This window comes from Pseudorasbora parva, chromosome 24 (assembly GCF_024679245.1).
Source record: "Pseudorasbora parva isolate DD20220531a chromosome 24, ASM2467924v1, whole genome shotgun sequence".
NCBI classification, from domain to species: domain Eukaryota; kingdom Metazoa; phylum Chordata; class Actinopteri; order Cypriniformes; family Gobionidae; genus Pseudorasbora; species Pseudorasbora parva.
This window is the reverse complement of record NC_090195.1, coordinates 6,356,405-6,373,585: the sequence shown is the minus strand read 5'-3', so window position 1 is coordinate 6,373,585 and position 17,181 is coordinate 6,356,405. Positions and strand designations below refer to the sequence as shown.

The following is a 17,181-nucleotide window of genomic DNA, read 5'->3' as shown; positions in this document are numbered from 1 at the left end:
TAAATCACCTTTCTTTCCCATTCTGACATTCAATTTGGAGTTCAGGAGATTGTCTTGACCAGGACCACACCCCTAAATGCACTGAAGCAACTGCCATGTGATTGGTTGATTAGATAATTGCATTAATAAGAAATTGAACAGGTGTTCCTAATAATTCTCTAGGTGAGTGTATATGTACAATATATATATATATATATATATATATATATATATATATATATATATATATATATATATATATATATATTAGATGCGATCGATTTGACATTAATTTAAAATATTACTGCATTTAGAGTAGAAAAAGTAAATACAAAAAGTAAAGAATTACTGTACAATATAAAAATCTGATGAAAACTGCCATTGAGAATTAATAACAACTTATTAAAATTAAAAAGCACATAAATAGAATTATATACAATAATATAAATATATTTTTACCCATGTGACGTTTTTTGTGAGATTTACACACACACGGTTTGTGATGTTAAAATGAGAATCGTATTTGTAGTCCAATTAAACACCTTGCCCTGTGCTTTTTCTAGAAGACGCAACTAGTAATTCTTAGAAACACAAACCCCCTCAGCTAGATTTATTCAGGTAGTCTAATTAACTGCTTTGATTGATTACAATTGTGACTTGCTTTACTGGTTTGTGGAATGTGGAAAAAATCTCAAATATGGAAAACTATTGTATTGATGATGGTAAGCTGTCTGAAAGTGGAAAGTGTGACGGATGTTTACATACAGGGGTGAAGTTCTTGTAAGTGCAGTTTTCACCCCGGAACCTGCATTCCAGCAGCATGTCTTCTAATTGGTGGCCCAGCCTGTCAATCAACTCTGTGGTGTTGATCTGGTGGTCAGGAGGTGGGCTGTAGTTGGAGAAGTCCAGAAGGTGCAGCAGCCTCTCACCGTGCCGACTGTGTTTGAGCATAGAAACGCTCTGTCGGTTGACCGTGTGGTTCAGGTGCATGATGTCCATCCAGTAGCCGCTGTGGAAGATGTCCGCTTTGGTGAGGTTGGACACACGGAAGAGGTTTTGGTTGCAGAACGTAACGGCCGGAAACATCATGCTGCGAGACCAAACCATGTAGATCTTGGTCACGGCTGGGTAAGAAAGGAGATAGAGGATTCGATTCCACGACCACGTGAAGAGGAGCCCCAGGCAAACAAACAGGGCCAGGAGCCAAAACAAGCGCTGGATTTTAGATTTGTGTGGGGAAAATACGTGCTTCAGCCCGTGGACTTTTGTTCTAAGAACAAACGCGGTTGTAATGTCCTTAGCACTGTGGGTTAAAGTCATTCTGAGTGTCCTCCGGCTGCTGCGTCTCTTGGCATCATCCATCAGAGTGTCTTTGTTTATTGCCTCCTGATTGGATGCGGACACCTCCTCCATAGTGCGGTTAAACTCTTTCAAAATGCATCAATACGGTCTTGATGTAGAAACATGATCCTGTGATCGATGATAATCACATAAATCAAACCAGCAACAAAAAAAAATCAAAAAAAAAAAAAAATCACAGAAACAATTGACATATTAGATAATGCATTAACTACCATTAAGCAACACATTAGTTATAGTATCTTTTTTAATGTTATTTAATAATAATACAACTGTTAGTTGTCATTTCATGTAAACTCTGATTCATTAAGTAATAATATTAATTTTAATAATGTATTAGTAAATGTTGACATTAATATTAACTAAGATTATGAAATGCTGTAGAAATCATTGTAGTTTTATTGTTAGTTCATGTTCACTAATGTATTTAACTAATGTTAACAAATGGAGCAGTATTGTAAAGCAGTAGCAAAATCCCAATCAATTAATTAAGCTTTACTATTCTGTCATTGCCAGTCTATGCAAAGAAAACCTATATACATAAATAAAAGGAAAAATAAAAGGTACGTTACCAAGCTGTGATCCAACAAAGCTCATTAAGATAAATGCATAATGTCAATCTCATTAACAGCGTAGTTTCTGCAAGATCCTCAGGTTGATTTGTCTTTCAGCAAAGCCGTCTGAACGGACCAGATTGAGTTTTTTCTCTCATCTTTCACCTCTTCTCTCTTCTTCGGCTTGATTTTTTTTTGTACAGAACAACTATGTGAGGCGGGCTGCAGATTCTTGTTGCTTTCCCCTTTGTGTGAGAGCGCTCGGCCCCTCCCGCTCCGCTCAAATTATTCTGTCGATGGATTTGCAGCAGGCATATAGATCCATTTGTCCCTGCTTCTTGCATTCCTGAATCAGGAAACCCACAAGCTTGAATATTTCTTGTATTAAAGTAGAAAAATGGCCATCTAAGAGAGCGATTCCTTGAGGCCATGTTATTTTTTTTTCTGTCTTCATTGATCCTTTTGGGGGCCTTTCACAGATGTTTATTTGACATTAACATTAATAGTGTTCTCATGGGACATATATCTGTTATCATAGTATAAATGTACATGTGTGTTAATGGGTCAGATGAGGTAAGGTAAACTGTTCATGTTGAGCATGACGCGCAGCTGATCATTACTTTACAAAATCCAACACCTGTAGAATATCATAAACTGCTATTTTATGTATGATACATATTCACTGTAAAAAAAGTCATGATTCATTTTCACATCTTTTTAATATTTTGTCAAATATTATTGGATAATGTGGTTTAGATAATACAATGGAGATGTGTTTAATAAATAGAAACTCAAAATATGTTAACTATTTTTATTTCAATGAACTCAGAATTGTAACTGTGTCTATATGTACAGTAAACTGCCATTGTATTAATGCAAGGTACTTACTGTAAAAACTTTTATCTTTTGTCAAATCAAATTAGATAATGTGGTTTAGATAGCAATATTTTGATAGTTTTTATTGACTAAAATAGAAAAACTATTTTGAGGTTTTTATTGACTAAAATTGAAAAAAGACTATTTCCTCAATTTTTTTATTTAAATGAACTCAAAACTTTAACTTTAGTGTATATGTACTGCAAAAAGTCTGTACACATTCAAATTTGGGATTTTCTCTCTCTCTCAATTCAATCTGATCTTTTTCCTCACATTATGGTGATAATCTAATTGGTGACAAATAAATAAAAATAAAATAAAAAAACATACAAAATGCATACATACATTCTATGTTTTCAGGCTGTTACCTGATTTAAAAAACCCATTAATATTTATATATATTCTCATCCATATAAACACTGTTAAATTTCTATTTATGTTTATGCTTTACTATTTTATTGCTCAATCAACTTCCTTGCCTTCCTGAAAGGAAATGCCCATAAACATGACCTATATAACAAAGTTAATTTCAGGCATCAGTGACATTATCAGCTTTAGCTGCATGTGTTATTGTGCTCTGACTGAACGGCATCAAAATAATACTCATCTGATCAAGAACTGCTTCAGGTAAATAGTTGAACGCCAAACAAGGGGCATTCAAAAGGCATTCTGGAGCATAGAAATCCCCTCCCTTTAACTATTTATCATCATAAATAAAAATAAAACCTTTTTGAAGATTCGCCTGTCATTACATCTGTTCAAACCAACCCAGTTTATCATGCTCCTTACATCAGCCGCTGAGTATCTGCATAAAGAACCGCCCACTCGGACAGAAAGAGACAGATCATCTGACCTAAATGTAATATGACCATGGGTTTGCTTTGAGTTTGTGTGCCGTTTAGAGGATGCCACAATTGTAAACTGAACACATCGTAATCAGAATTTATACAAAATACAGACCACTTTATCTGCATAACTTCGAATGTGGCAAATATTAAGTTATACCCTTGGATATCTAGTTCACTTACTACATGCCCCAAACAACTATATCTTTCAAATACCTGACCATGCATCCTTTGCAGTGATTATTTCTTCCTAAAATTCACTCATTATTAATAACTCCATCTAGCCTGCTACTCCAACAGCTGAAACTGGTCCAGTTCCTGAAGCTTGAGCTAATTAGAGCTGAAGAGATTCAATTAATCTCCGATTCAATAAAAATCTCTACAGCTTTAAATCTCAGTCAAGGACAGAAGCAGTGTTTCAGAATATTCCAGCTGTAATCCATAATATTCCATTCCTGTGTTTATTTGACTAATCAGGAATGAAGAACTATCTGTATTTTTTGCTCATGTAACATTTTTCAGTGAAGGCTGATATAAATATAGATTGAGACTGAGAGTTGGGATCTCTGGGGCGGCTAATTTTCTCCCAGTTGCACTGGAGCCACAGTCAATATTTCTCCGTCTAGGGTCATTAAACCTTGTGGATTAATTCGTCTTTCAGAGGCAAAACTGCAAGAACTTCAAAAACCAGCCAGTTTTGTGATGCATCGAATATGTATTCACATAAACTAAGATCGTTATCTTAATCCTGTGAGCTCAATTTCTAAAATAATAATCAGATGGAAAACTTATATTTAGGTAATTTAAAGATGCTTTCTGACTGCCAGAATTCATTCTGACTGAAATTATCAGTTCTCAAACAAACATTAACTTTCTTAATGCCATTAGTCCAAACATTTTTATAATAATCATACTAATACTAATAAATTAAGGGATGTATATGGTCATGCAGAATGAGGCATTAATGTGCTTTATAAGTACTAATAAACAGCCAATATCCTAGTATATGAATATGCATGCTATTAAGCAAGTTAATAGCGAGACCGAAACCCTAAAATGATATCACCTCTTGCAATTTTACAGAAACTGAAATACATCAAAGTTGTTGCATTTTCATATGATTGCAGAATTGGATGCTTTTGGTCTTCCAGCATAACAATTTCCAAATAAAGCAAGCATTTTGTAATGGTTAAAAAACAAAACAAATCATTGGCATTTTGTGAAATGGCAAGCAATAAATCCAGACCTACATCCCATTGAATACAAATGAAGAGACCTGCAACAGCAGTCAAAAGGTGGAAGCCTTTAAATCTGGAGCATTTTGCAGAAGAAGAATGACAAAACTGCTCGAACGGAGATGTTTGAAGTGTTTAAAGGGATAGTTCACCCAAAAATATGAACATTTTATCATCATTTACTTGCCCTTTTGTCATTCCAAACCAGTATTCGTTTCTTTCTTCTGTTGAGCACAAAAGATGTTTTAAGGAATGTTGGTAACCAGAGCTGACGGCACCCATTGACCCATCGGTGCGTTCAACTGTCTGATTACCAATTTTTTTTTAAATATCTTCTTTTGTGCTCAACAGAAGAAAGAAACTTTTGAAGAAAGTAATACTTGGGTGAACTATCCCTTTAAAGGAACACTCCACTTTTTTTGAAAATAGGCTCATTTTCCAAGTTCCTTAGAGTTAAACAGTTGAGTTTTACCGTTTTTGAATCCATTTAGCCCAGTGGTTCCCAAACCTGTCCTGGAGGACCACCAGCCCTGCACATTTTGTATGTCTCCCTCATCAGACACACCCACTTCAGGTCTTGCCATCTCTACTAATGAGCTGATGAGTTGCATCAGGTGTGTCTGATGAGGGAAACATGCAAAATGTGCAGTGCTGGGGGTCCTCCAGGACAGGTTTGGGAACCACTGATTTAGCCGATCTCTTTATCTGGCGGTAGCACTTTTAGCATAGCTTAGCACACATCATTGAATCGGATTAGACCATTAGCATCACGTTCAAAAATGACCAAAGATTTTTTTTTTAAAGATAATATTTTCCAATGTAAAACTTTACTATTCTGTAGTTACATCGTGTACTAAGACCAACGGAAAAAGAAAAGTTGAGATTTTTAGACTGATTATAGATAGGAACTATTCTCTCATTCCTGTGTAATAAGGGAACGTTGCTGCCGTACCATGGGTGCAGTAGCGCAGTGATATTATGCAGAAGAAGAAAAAACCTTTTCATTTTCCGTTGGTCTTAGTACATGACGTAACTACAGAAGAGTCAAGTTTTAAATAGGAAAATATAGTGAGTCTTTGGTCATTTTTGAGCGCGATGCTAATGGTCTAATCCGATTCAATGACGTATGCAAAGCTATGCTAAAAGTGGTACCGCCAGATACAGAGATCGGCTGAGTGGATTAAAAAACGGTAAAACTCAACTGTATAACTCTAAGGGACTTGAAAAATGAGCCTATTTTCAAAAAAAGTGGAGTGTTCCTTTAATAGCAGTTATATTCCAAAGGCAGAGCAATCAAACATTATGGGATTTATTGTAACGATCTGAGCGCATGGTGCAGGTGCACTAAGGGCATGTCCGAACCCATTTTTGGACCAGCATGACATGGGCGAACAGATGTGCTTTTGCTATTTAAACAACCTGGTGCTGGACATGAAAATGATAACTGCGTCAGGCTGAAACTAGCAAAAAACGTGTTGCGTCGGGTGTATAACAGGGCCCTTAATCTAGAGTGTCAATATACTATATATAATAAATACAATAGTAGTGTGTTTTCGGTTCACTGCTCCGAGGAAAAACATGTGTTGATGAATTACTTGAGAAATATGCCAATATTTTTGGCCATAAGGGTGCAAGGATGATTCCCTCTACAACAGCTCAGGGTTAAAAGCCTTGTTTATTGGTAAGTGATGACAGCTCATGAATCTCCCCTTCTGGGTCTTAAAAGGCAGATCTTTAACCACTAAACTACACCACTACCACATATACTCCTCTCCTCAGTGAAAGAGATATGATGATGGCTGAGCAATCGTGCAGACGAGGACCGTTTCTACCTGTCCCGCTGTCAATTTCCATATAGCAGGTGATCATGGACATTTATGACAGCACTGGGTAATTACAGCTGGAACACTGCTGAACTGGATCAGTGAGTGACAAATCATTCTGTTACACAGTCCTGGATCACAATTTGGATTATTTAACGAATCAATGCCCTAATGCCAAGTGCAAGATTGACATTTACAATCTGTAAACGTATGCGATTTACAACCGTTTGGTAATATACCACAGTGCTACAAACTTTAATTATCAAGGAGTATCAGGGAGTAAAAGTCACCTGACTAACCTTTATAGAACATCTGTGAATTACAATCTTCATTCCATTTCAAATTAGTACCTTTTACTCAGGGTACATCTTGTTAATGTCCCGAAGGACGTCTGCTGGTTCTGTAATGCATAATTCCATTAAAGAGGCACTGTGAACTTTATATGAGATTTCATTCAATAAAATACATGTGCTTAAGCACTAATTTGAAAACAGAATTTTAATGAGCTCGAGTGGAATAATGAGCACTACTGCTGCGGTGCTATAGAGCAAATTACTGTTTATGTGTATTATAGCTGAGAATATGAATGTTTGAAAAGGCGAAACTAATAGAGCAAGCAAGTGCTTATTCTACTAGTTTCCCTTTTTTAAAAATTCATAATCACAAGCTAATATACAGTTCTCAAAAATTAGCCTAACATAAACAACTAAGGAATTTATTTATGGTCCAAGAATATATATGACATCATTAGGATTTAATAATAAATACAACAAATTTGTTCAAAGAATGCAGAAGTTTAAAAAGATTATAAATATTTTTTTAAAAAGGCAGCTAAAGGGATAATTTACCCCAAGGATGGATTAAAAGCCACCAGGGCAAAAAAGCCGCCATGCAGGCAATAGTGAAATATGTTACAATAGCAATTAACAATTATACATCACTGATAAATTATTTAATACTAAATTAATAGTAGTTAATAGGATTAATGTGGTTTGGAATTGGTAAAATGTGCCTACATTTTTTTTTTTTTTTTAATAAAATAAAAGAGAACATCAACTTGCCTAATAATTCTGCAGGCAGTGTATACATGCACTGATCAGGCATAACATTATGACCTCTGTCGAGGCATGGTGGACTCCATTAAACCCCTGAAGGTGTGATGTGGTATCTAGCACCAAGATATTAGCAGTAGATTGACTACTTTCCATATAAACTGTAAAAAAAAAAAAATCAGGTCTCCAATTAAACATTTTCAAGTGACTGATCACATCTAAATTTTTCAGTTGGCCAAACTGAATTTCTGTGAATTAATTTGCATCAATTCACAGAATTTCAGGTCAGCCAACTGAAAAAAACCACTAGAAAATGTTCAATTGGAGACATTTTATTTTTACAGTGCAGTGCATCCTGTTGCCATGTGTTTCCCAGGTAAGCAATGCACACACACCCATCCATCCACGTGATGTAAAAGGAAAACGTGGTTCCTCAGACAAAGCCACCTTCTTCCATTGCTCCGTGGTCCAGTTCTGATGCTCACGTGCCACTGTTGATGCTTTCAGCGGTGGACAGGGGTCAGCATGGGCAACATATGCATCAAACTGTGATACATTTTGTATTCTTTCTATCAGAACCAGCCTTCACTCCCCACGTGCATCAATGAGCCTTGGCCGCCCATGAGCCTTGGCCGCCCATGACCCTGTCGCCGGTTCACCACTGTTCCTTCCTTTGATCACTTTTGATAGATACTGACCACTGCAGACCGGGAACACCCCACAAGAGCTGCAGTTTTGGAGATGCTCTGACCCAGTCACCTAGCTATCACAATTTGCCCCTTGTGAAATCACAAGACCCATAATTCATATTTACAGCGATATAAATAAATCACGTGGATGGCTGGGTGCGTGTGCATCACTTAGCTGGGGAACACGATGCACTATGGGTAGAAGTTCATTACTTTGACACCTACCACTTACCTAAGCATTGTTGCGGAACATGTACACCCTTTCATGAACATGTAATTCCCTGGTGGGAACGAGGAGTTTAAGGTGTTGACTTGGCCTCCAAATTCCCCAGATCTCAGTCCAATCGAGCATCTGTGGGATGTGCTGAACAAACAAGTTCAATCCATGGAGGCCCCACCTCACAACTTACAGGACTTAAAGGATCTGCTGCTATAAAAAAATATAAATACTTTTTTCTTTAATTAAAATCGCACCTACCATTAACATGGCAATTATAATAATAATTTTAAACTGTATAATTTCACAAAATAAATTTAGAAACGCATAAAGATGGAATATTTTAAATATTTGCTTCATTCAATCCCTTTATCAAGTATGAATGAAGGCCAGTATCACAGATACTAAATACAGCTGATGTAAATGGATTTCTCTCATTTTCTGGGAATTAAATTACTAATAATAGCCATTCATCATTAAAGTGCGATTGATTTTCAGAGGCATAATTTTTCAATATTTAATAGGCTTTAAAGAATAACAACTTTTAATTTAAGTGAACTTCGCATAAACCTTTTATAATGCACATTTAGCTGTGCATTGATCAATGTTAAGGATTTTCACCTGCTCTGATAAGACTAAGACTAATGCCAAACCAGATCACATCTCAAAGTCCTGAAATTAAATTCTTCAGTTTTTTTTATTGTCCCAAGCACTATATTTCAAGACTTTTATGGAATTCATCATAGCAGTTTTACTGAGTGCATCAAACCAGTGCACATGTGTGAGAGATATGAGCGGTTTGACAGAAGCAGTGCTCACATTTCAACAGGCGGTCCGTACCGCTGCACATCACTAAATCATGTCAAGTATCTGCGGTGGGATGTCTATGAAATTTTAAAGTCACATCCCCATTCGTGTGTGAGCTTTACAGGGAGACTGCGGTCAGAGTAGTGAAGTGTATATAAGAATGAACCCGAGCGAGCGAAAACTGACAAGGACAACCCGTCCTCTAGTGAAGATGATCAGATTTAAGATGAAAATGAATGGTCTTAAACCTGGGGATCACTGCAGGGACCACAACTGATTTGTCTCTATGTACAATTAGCTAAAGGTGTAAAAAAACAAAATTTGTGCCATCTTTGCAGTTTGTGGCCTACAGTGGAGTTTATCTGCAATTTTATCAAGGTTCAAAAAAGAGTTGTAAAGAGTTTTTAGGCCCCTTTCAACTAGATAACCAGGTAAACCAGATCAAAAAGGTTAGGAGGAGACCAACTTAAAACAACTAAAACCAAACCATAACCTTATGTCAGCTTCCCTGCTGAACCTTATGGTCTATAAACCGAGTTAAGAAACAGATCCTCTTGGCTTGCACATCCTTTACAACTCATCGAAAACAGTTCAGTCATTTTGGATTTTCCCCCTTTGTCAATATCAAATTGTTTTAGTACACTTTTGAACAAACAGGATTTTTACCCAAAAATACTACTGTTAAATCAACTTCTTTATAATCCTCACATCTCCATTGTTAAAACAAGTCCAGAAATTAGGCTAAAGTAGCATTTATTGTACAGTTAATGTATCTAAAATACAACCATACATTTGTTTGCTGTGTAAAACATTCCATCTCTTTGCTGACATCGCCATCTTGTGGCCATTGTTCTCTCTTCACAGTAGGTTACGGCTAACTTGTGTGGTAAATGACTATTGTTACTACTATGTGTAGTGTATACTAAGTATAAAATATACTTTGTGAAAGCCTCCTTTAAAAGCACAGAAATCAGATTAATTGACCCCGAAAACATCACAGATTCAAACCAAACAAGCGTGTTCCCCAAGCGCTAACTGCTAATAACTGCAACATATTAAAATGTTGGTTACAAACAGTGATCAAAGCAGATAGACATTTTAAAGCCGTTAAAAGAAGAAGCGATTCAGCGAGTCAGAAGCCAGAGGAGAAATCAAATGAGTTGCATCGCTGCCTGGCTGCTTCTGTATTCCCCAAACGCACAGTCTGCTGGGAGACGAGTGTGTCTGTCTGTATCAGTAAATAACAGATGCTGTTTTCTTCAAACCTAGGGCCTTGTTCTGCGACTGCCGAATGAGAGAGCAGCAGTGAGCACAATCAGGAGAAGAAACGGACCTGTTCTGTCACTCACACACCATGGACAACCTGCCTCAGGTTTATACTCATGCAAACTCAAGATTTGGAGTTAGTCAAGAATGGCCAGACTCGCTTCAAGGATCAGCTCACCCAAAAATGAAAATACTGTCGAGTCTTCCCCAGCCTGTATGACTTTATTCAGAGCATCATATTTTGTATTTTATGTACGAAATAATGTGATGGTCATTGTTTCCTTATATACAATTACAACTAATAAAGCTTTAAATCTTAAATACCAGTCTGTGTGCTATAGCCTATATGTAAAATCTTCAGAAGCCATAATAAAAATGTCAGTTCATTTATCTTAACAGTGTTGGTGTAAACTCAACATGGCAAACGGACTGCATTTATAAAGCGCTTTCAACAGACCCATGGCCACCAAAGTGCTTTACATATTGCCTCACATTCACCCCTTCATACTCTCATTTATACACCGACGGGGCTGTTAGCCATACAAACCATTTTACTGCCATAATCTGGTTTATTTCTGAGTGCAACAGGATATTCAGAAACAAAAATGTTGAGCTAAACTTGCTTTTATACATAATTAACTGATTGGACTCTGGAAACTGCATTACATGCAAAAAAAAAGAAAAAAAAGAAGAAAAAAAAAGGAAAACACAATATTCCCACATAATCTGGTTTATTTATATATACTCCGATTGTATTTGCAAGGAGGGAAGGAAGGAAAAGTAGGAATTGTAAATTACACACACACACAAAAAAAAGGTAAGATTTGAAATTATTTAAAGCTTCAATACTGACATATTTTATGGGCTGGAATTCGCTACCATTATACAGCTTAGAAAAGCCATGACACATATACATATATATATATATATATATATATATATATATATATATATATATACATATATATATATATATATATATATATATATATATATATATATATATATATATATATATATATATATATATATATATATATATATATATATATATATACTCCGATTGTATTTGCATGAAAGAATAACATACCCCTAGGTTGGCCTGAGGGTAAGTAAATCATGGGCGTTAATTTACATTTTTGGTTGAAATATTCATTAAAATAGATAAAATATACATTATCCACAAATATAAATAAATAAATATATATACATAGTTATATAATTACCTTACCTATCTGCCTACCCACCCATCCATCCATCCATCCAGGTTTATATAAATATAATATATATGATAAATATAATATAATATATAATGTGCACTGAAGAATTGTGCACAATAAGACTAGAAAAAAACATCAAATAAGAAAAAAAACCCACATTAACAGTAAATGCAATTTGCACAAAATTAGCAATCTTACTAGTCTTATCAAAACATGATGTTTCAGCTTTTGGATATCATTTCAACAGTGTGTATTTAACACTTATCCCCTACTGACTTCCACTGTAAGTCCATCACATATTTACAATGATCATATTTATAAAAAAGGATTTTTAACATTTATCCACTACTGACTTCCAACCACTGCAAGTTTATCACTGTGAATATGTTTATGATTTGAGAAAGAGATTATTTTCTGCCACAAATGTGATCAAGAAAGCTTTTATTGAAACAATGAGAATCTTTTAATCTGCCGCATTTGTGTTTGTGTTGGCAAGTTGTGAAGTCGGCATATCATTACATTACCGTCTGTGCCAGAGCATAACACAACATCATGACAAATGTTCAAAAGGCCCATACCACAATATTGTACGAGAAAGAGCTATTGATCAAATTAGGCTCTTGTCCATTGAATCAGACAGACCACAGCTGAGCCTCGGCGTATTCATTTCACATAGCGACACAGATGCTCATATGATCTCATCTGAAATGACCATCAGCAGACTATTATATCCACAGCCGGGCTGCATTAACATCCCAGGTTGCAGCAGACACAAATTAAACATCATTAGGTCACAACATAATGGCCAAATGTTCGACCCAGGAGTATTAATCACAATCTAAATTAATTACAGAAACTTTCAAAGACATTTGAATGTTTGCTCAATTACTGGTTAGACTTTCACACCACAGAAAGTATTACAGAAAAGATACCAGACCAGGAAGTGAAGATTTTAATCAGCTATACGAAAGGGACGCATCATTTGGGGGAATCTCGGTTTACACTGAAGTGGTAACAAAATCCTGGCGTGATAATGGAGGTGCCTGAACACACTGAGATTGTGCTTTAGATCTGTTACAGCATTATGGGAAACAGAAGCCTTGCACAGGAATGTAATACGAGACACAAGGTCACACTGTTTGAAACTGATGGAAAGGCTCTGAGGCCTCATTTGTTATTCGGGGGGGGGGGGGGGGGGGGATATATTTTTAAAACAACAACCTCTAATGTGATGAAATCCTTCAGAAAGATTTTGTCAAATGTTTTTGTTTTGTGACACCAGCTGTCTGATAGATGGATTTATTTCCTGACGATGCGAAGACATTTCCTGTGTATTTTTCACTACTGTGAAACAAGTGGATGTTATTTTAGGTTCACAATGAAAGGAATCCATCATAATGATCCAGTGATTTATAACACAATTTTGAAATATGGCATTAATAAAATAAACACTCTCTGACAATTTAACATATGGGTAATAAAGTGTCAGTGGCAGACCCTGAAACACAGTGTTCAATTTTAAATTAGCATGATCAATCAAGTCAATAGGAAGCATTTCACATTGATCTGCAACTCCAAACTACCTATAAATGATTTAAAAAATATGAAATATGAATCTGTCTATCATTTAAAAATGAGAATATAAGTACATTATATTATATTTAAATATATTTTTAAAAGTTAGTTTTTTTTAGGAATATTACATATTATTAAATATTATACACCATTTCACAAGTTTGTGTTTATATAATATAATATTATATATATATATATATATATATATTGTATATAAAATATATAAAAATTATATGCATTTATATTTACAGTATATATATTTTTTGTGTGCGCATGCATATATATAACTATACACACACACACACACACACAATAAAAAATGTTATGCATTCATCCATCTTCAAATTACACATGCTATTTAAATATATAAACAGGCATCAATCCAAATTGCTATACATTACACACACAAAATACATATAAACATGTACATGCACACACACTACATATATACTGTACATATGAAAACCTGGCTAACCGTCCACCTTGATATTTTATTACGTTGCCAATATTGCATTTGAGGCCACCTGGGCCTTTTCTCAAACAGAGATGGAATCTAATACTGCGAATAACAAACTTCTATTAGAGGGACATCATTTCAGTTCAAAAGAAACCTGTTGTTGGTCTAATAAAGGTGGCTTCCTTGATGCACTTTGGCTTTCAAGAAGAATTAAAAAGAATGTGTCTATTGAAAGCCATTTAAAAGTATCATTTAGTCCAGTAAAAGACTTTAGCCTGGGAAATTAGATGCTTTTGGTTTGCTGTTTCTGTTTAGAGCGATTCAGACTCCTGGCTGGCAGAAACAAGCTCATTAGTGTGGGCAGCTGTTGGGTGTGTGACAAAGATGGAAAGGAAAGGGGCTCAGTACATTCTGCTTCTGCTCGCTTCATCTCTCCCTGCAGCACTAAATCAATGCCACATCCATACATTTCATTCCCAAATCACTCCATCTCATTTCGGCTCACCCCTATGCTACTCAATCGGAACCGGGAAGGCCCAGAGGCCCATCTTTACACCCATCTCATGCCATAATACTCCATCTAGTACCCATCATCCTGAATTCAACCCCATGCTTTTGCCACCGCTACAACCCATCATGATGAGATCTGATCAGACATGCCTTTTCAAAACAAGCTCATGCCAGACCAAAATGCAATACCATTCCCATCTGCTTCTGTAAGACATTCACAATTTTTCCTTTCATTCTAAAAATGAAACAACTCCAGCATGTCTAAATTCATGTTGTATTTCGCCCTGGGATTGCTGATATTTTTTTATAAAATGAAACTAAATGAAACTGTTCTAATTTAATGTTTCAAATGTATTTAATTTTACTGTATTTTTACAGTAAACTAAATTGTAATTTTTTATTGTATTTATTTTAAATAATGTGCCCTGAAGAATTTTGCACAATAAGACTGGAACAATTTTTAAAAAGTAAACATGGACTTGGGGACTGGAGTAATGGTGCTGAAAATTCAGCTTTGATCACAGGAATAAATGACATTTACCATAAATGAAATTACCGTTTAATGTATTTTTGATCAAATAAATGCAACCCTGATGACCATAAGAGTCTTATTTCAAAAATATTTGAAAAACAGTTATATTTACATGCACTATATAATGGAATTAGCTTTGTATGTGCAAAACATGGATACACCCCTGACGGTGGCATTGCCATGGTAGTCCAAAAGCACTTTAATAATGTGGTACAGTGTTTGTCCTGCAAGATGACTCTAGTGCCTGAGGAGACCTGAGTATCTAATGCTGTTATGAAGCAAAGCATGCTATCCCATTATTAGGCAGCTCGTGTGATGTGGCTGTAAAACAGCTTATGTGTCAGATGCACTGCAGTCACACTGTTTTCCTTGCAAAATTACCCTGGAGTGACCAGAACATAAGCCATAATACTCTTTCCGCTGTTGCCTTGGGTACACTAAGTTGGCAGGGAGCTAATATTCTGAGCCGTTCTTAACTGACTAGCTCATTTACGCATTATACAAACAAAAGAGTCCTGCTGGGCATGAAAGTTCACGCTGAAGTAAAAGGCATCCACACCAACACGTACCGTAATGCCAAGCCTTATTTTAACCTACTACTGCTGGCCAAGCTACTGTAGGAACGCAGAAGCTTGTGTTTTGCAGTTTCTGTTACCGTTTTTAGCTTAAATAGAAATTATTTCCAACACACTTTTCTAAACATGACATGAGACTGTGTTCAAAACTGCATACGTCCATACTTCATAGGCAAACAACAGTGTGTGACAAAAGTAGTATGTCAGAATTCACATACTCATAAGCGAGTAGGCAAATGTAGCTGGATGACTACTTCTGGCGTGATTCTGGTGTGCACATATACAATGGCCACTTTACATCCCATGAGGCCATGGGAAAGGATTTGTGAATGGCAGTGAAACGATGCAATTAACACTGGGTCACATGATAATGACAACATGATGAAAACTATTCATACTATATAGAACATATAATTTTTTAGCAGTCGCAAAGTAGTTACTTATACAAAATAAGTATCAACTTAAGCATGCTATTTCGGACACAGTCCATGACAGTTATTCGATTTTTAAGTTGGCATGGCCTTCATAGCCTAGCATTGACATGTCAGTTCTATATGGCTTTTTTGAGAGTTAACATAGTTACATAGTGCGTATGTGTTTGTGTGTGGAGTTGCTGAAAAACAACTCCACACCATAATCTCCCTTCCACCAAACTTCACACTTGGCACAATGCAGTCAGGCAAGTACCGTTCTCCTAGTAATAGCCAAACCTATACTTGTCCATCGGATTGCCAGATAGAGAAGAGTGACTGGTCACTCCAGCGAACACGTCTCCATTGCTCTAGAGTCCAGTGGTGGCATGCTTTACACCACTGCATCCGATTACATTTCTTTTATACATTTTTGGCCATGGAAATGATTGGAACACCTGAATTCAAATTAAAGTAACCCTAGCCCCCTCTGAGCTAAAACTAAATGGACACATTTCTGGGGACACCTGAGACTTAAATTATATCTTGTAAAAAGGGGCATAATTAGGTCCCCTTCAAGGATAAGAACGATGGCAAATAACAAAAATACTTACAATATTCCTTAATTTAGTAATAGTTATGAGAGCGCTGTCATAAAAACATTGAGACAACATTCTTATTTGCTGCATTGATCAGGCCGCACCACATACAGATAACTGAAAGACAATCCTGTGGTGAGAAACTGCACACTTCACTGCTAGATGAAAGACATTATGTAGACATGTCGACTGCCAACAAAACAATTAGTCTCAGGTCTGGACAGCAGCTTGAGAGACAATTTCATCATGACACAAGGCTGACTTATAGACGATCAATGAGGCTGTGCTGGTGTCTCTGTAAAGTAATAGAAACCAGCCACTTTACGCAAGGCATCAAATACAAACACTTCTAAAATGATCTGGTGCGCAAGCTCTGAAGTAAATTACTTTTTGGGATTGTTTTACACAAAACTTATCAGCTCATCGACTGCTTTTTTGATTGCTTTTGTTTCTTTTTATTTTATTTTTGAGGTAATGAAATGAACAGCCAAATATTACAGTTGGTTGTGTCAAAAAATGATTAAAAAAAAAAAACATTCAATTTGTTGCGTTCCTGCTTGTTTTTGTGTACTCGGCTGTATTAATGCAGCAATTAAAAGTC

General features: G+C 36.0%; 1 protein-coding gene across 5 annotated transcripts in view; it reads right to left on the bottom strand.

The window, feature by feature from the left end:
* The window catches only part of asic1c (acid-sensing (proton-gated) ion channel 1c), a 99,867-nt gene that overhangs the window by 23,891 nt on the left and 58,795 nt on the right, over nucleotides 1-17,181 (bottom strand). For 3 of the 5 annotated variants that reach the window (XM_067434998.1, XM_067434999.1, XM_067435002.1), the window contains exons 1-2: nucleotides 1,911-2,092; nucleotides 745-1,449 (exon numbers count right to left, since the gene is read on the bottom strand). The exons of the other annotated variants lie outside the window; for them this stretch is intronic. In XM_067434998.1, the coding sequence (XP_067291099.1) occupies nucleotides 745-1,392 (648 nt within the window). In that variant the 5' untranslated portion in view covers nucleotides 1,393-1,449; nucleotides 1,911-2,092. Of the gene's footprint in view, nucleotides 1-744; nucleotides 1,450-1,910; nucleotides 2,093-17,181 lie in introns of those variants that run through there. 5 annotated transcript variants of the gene reach the window in all.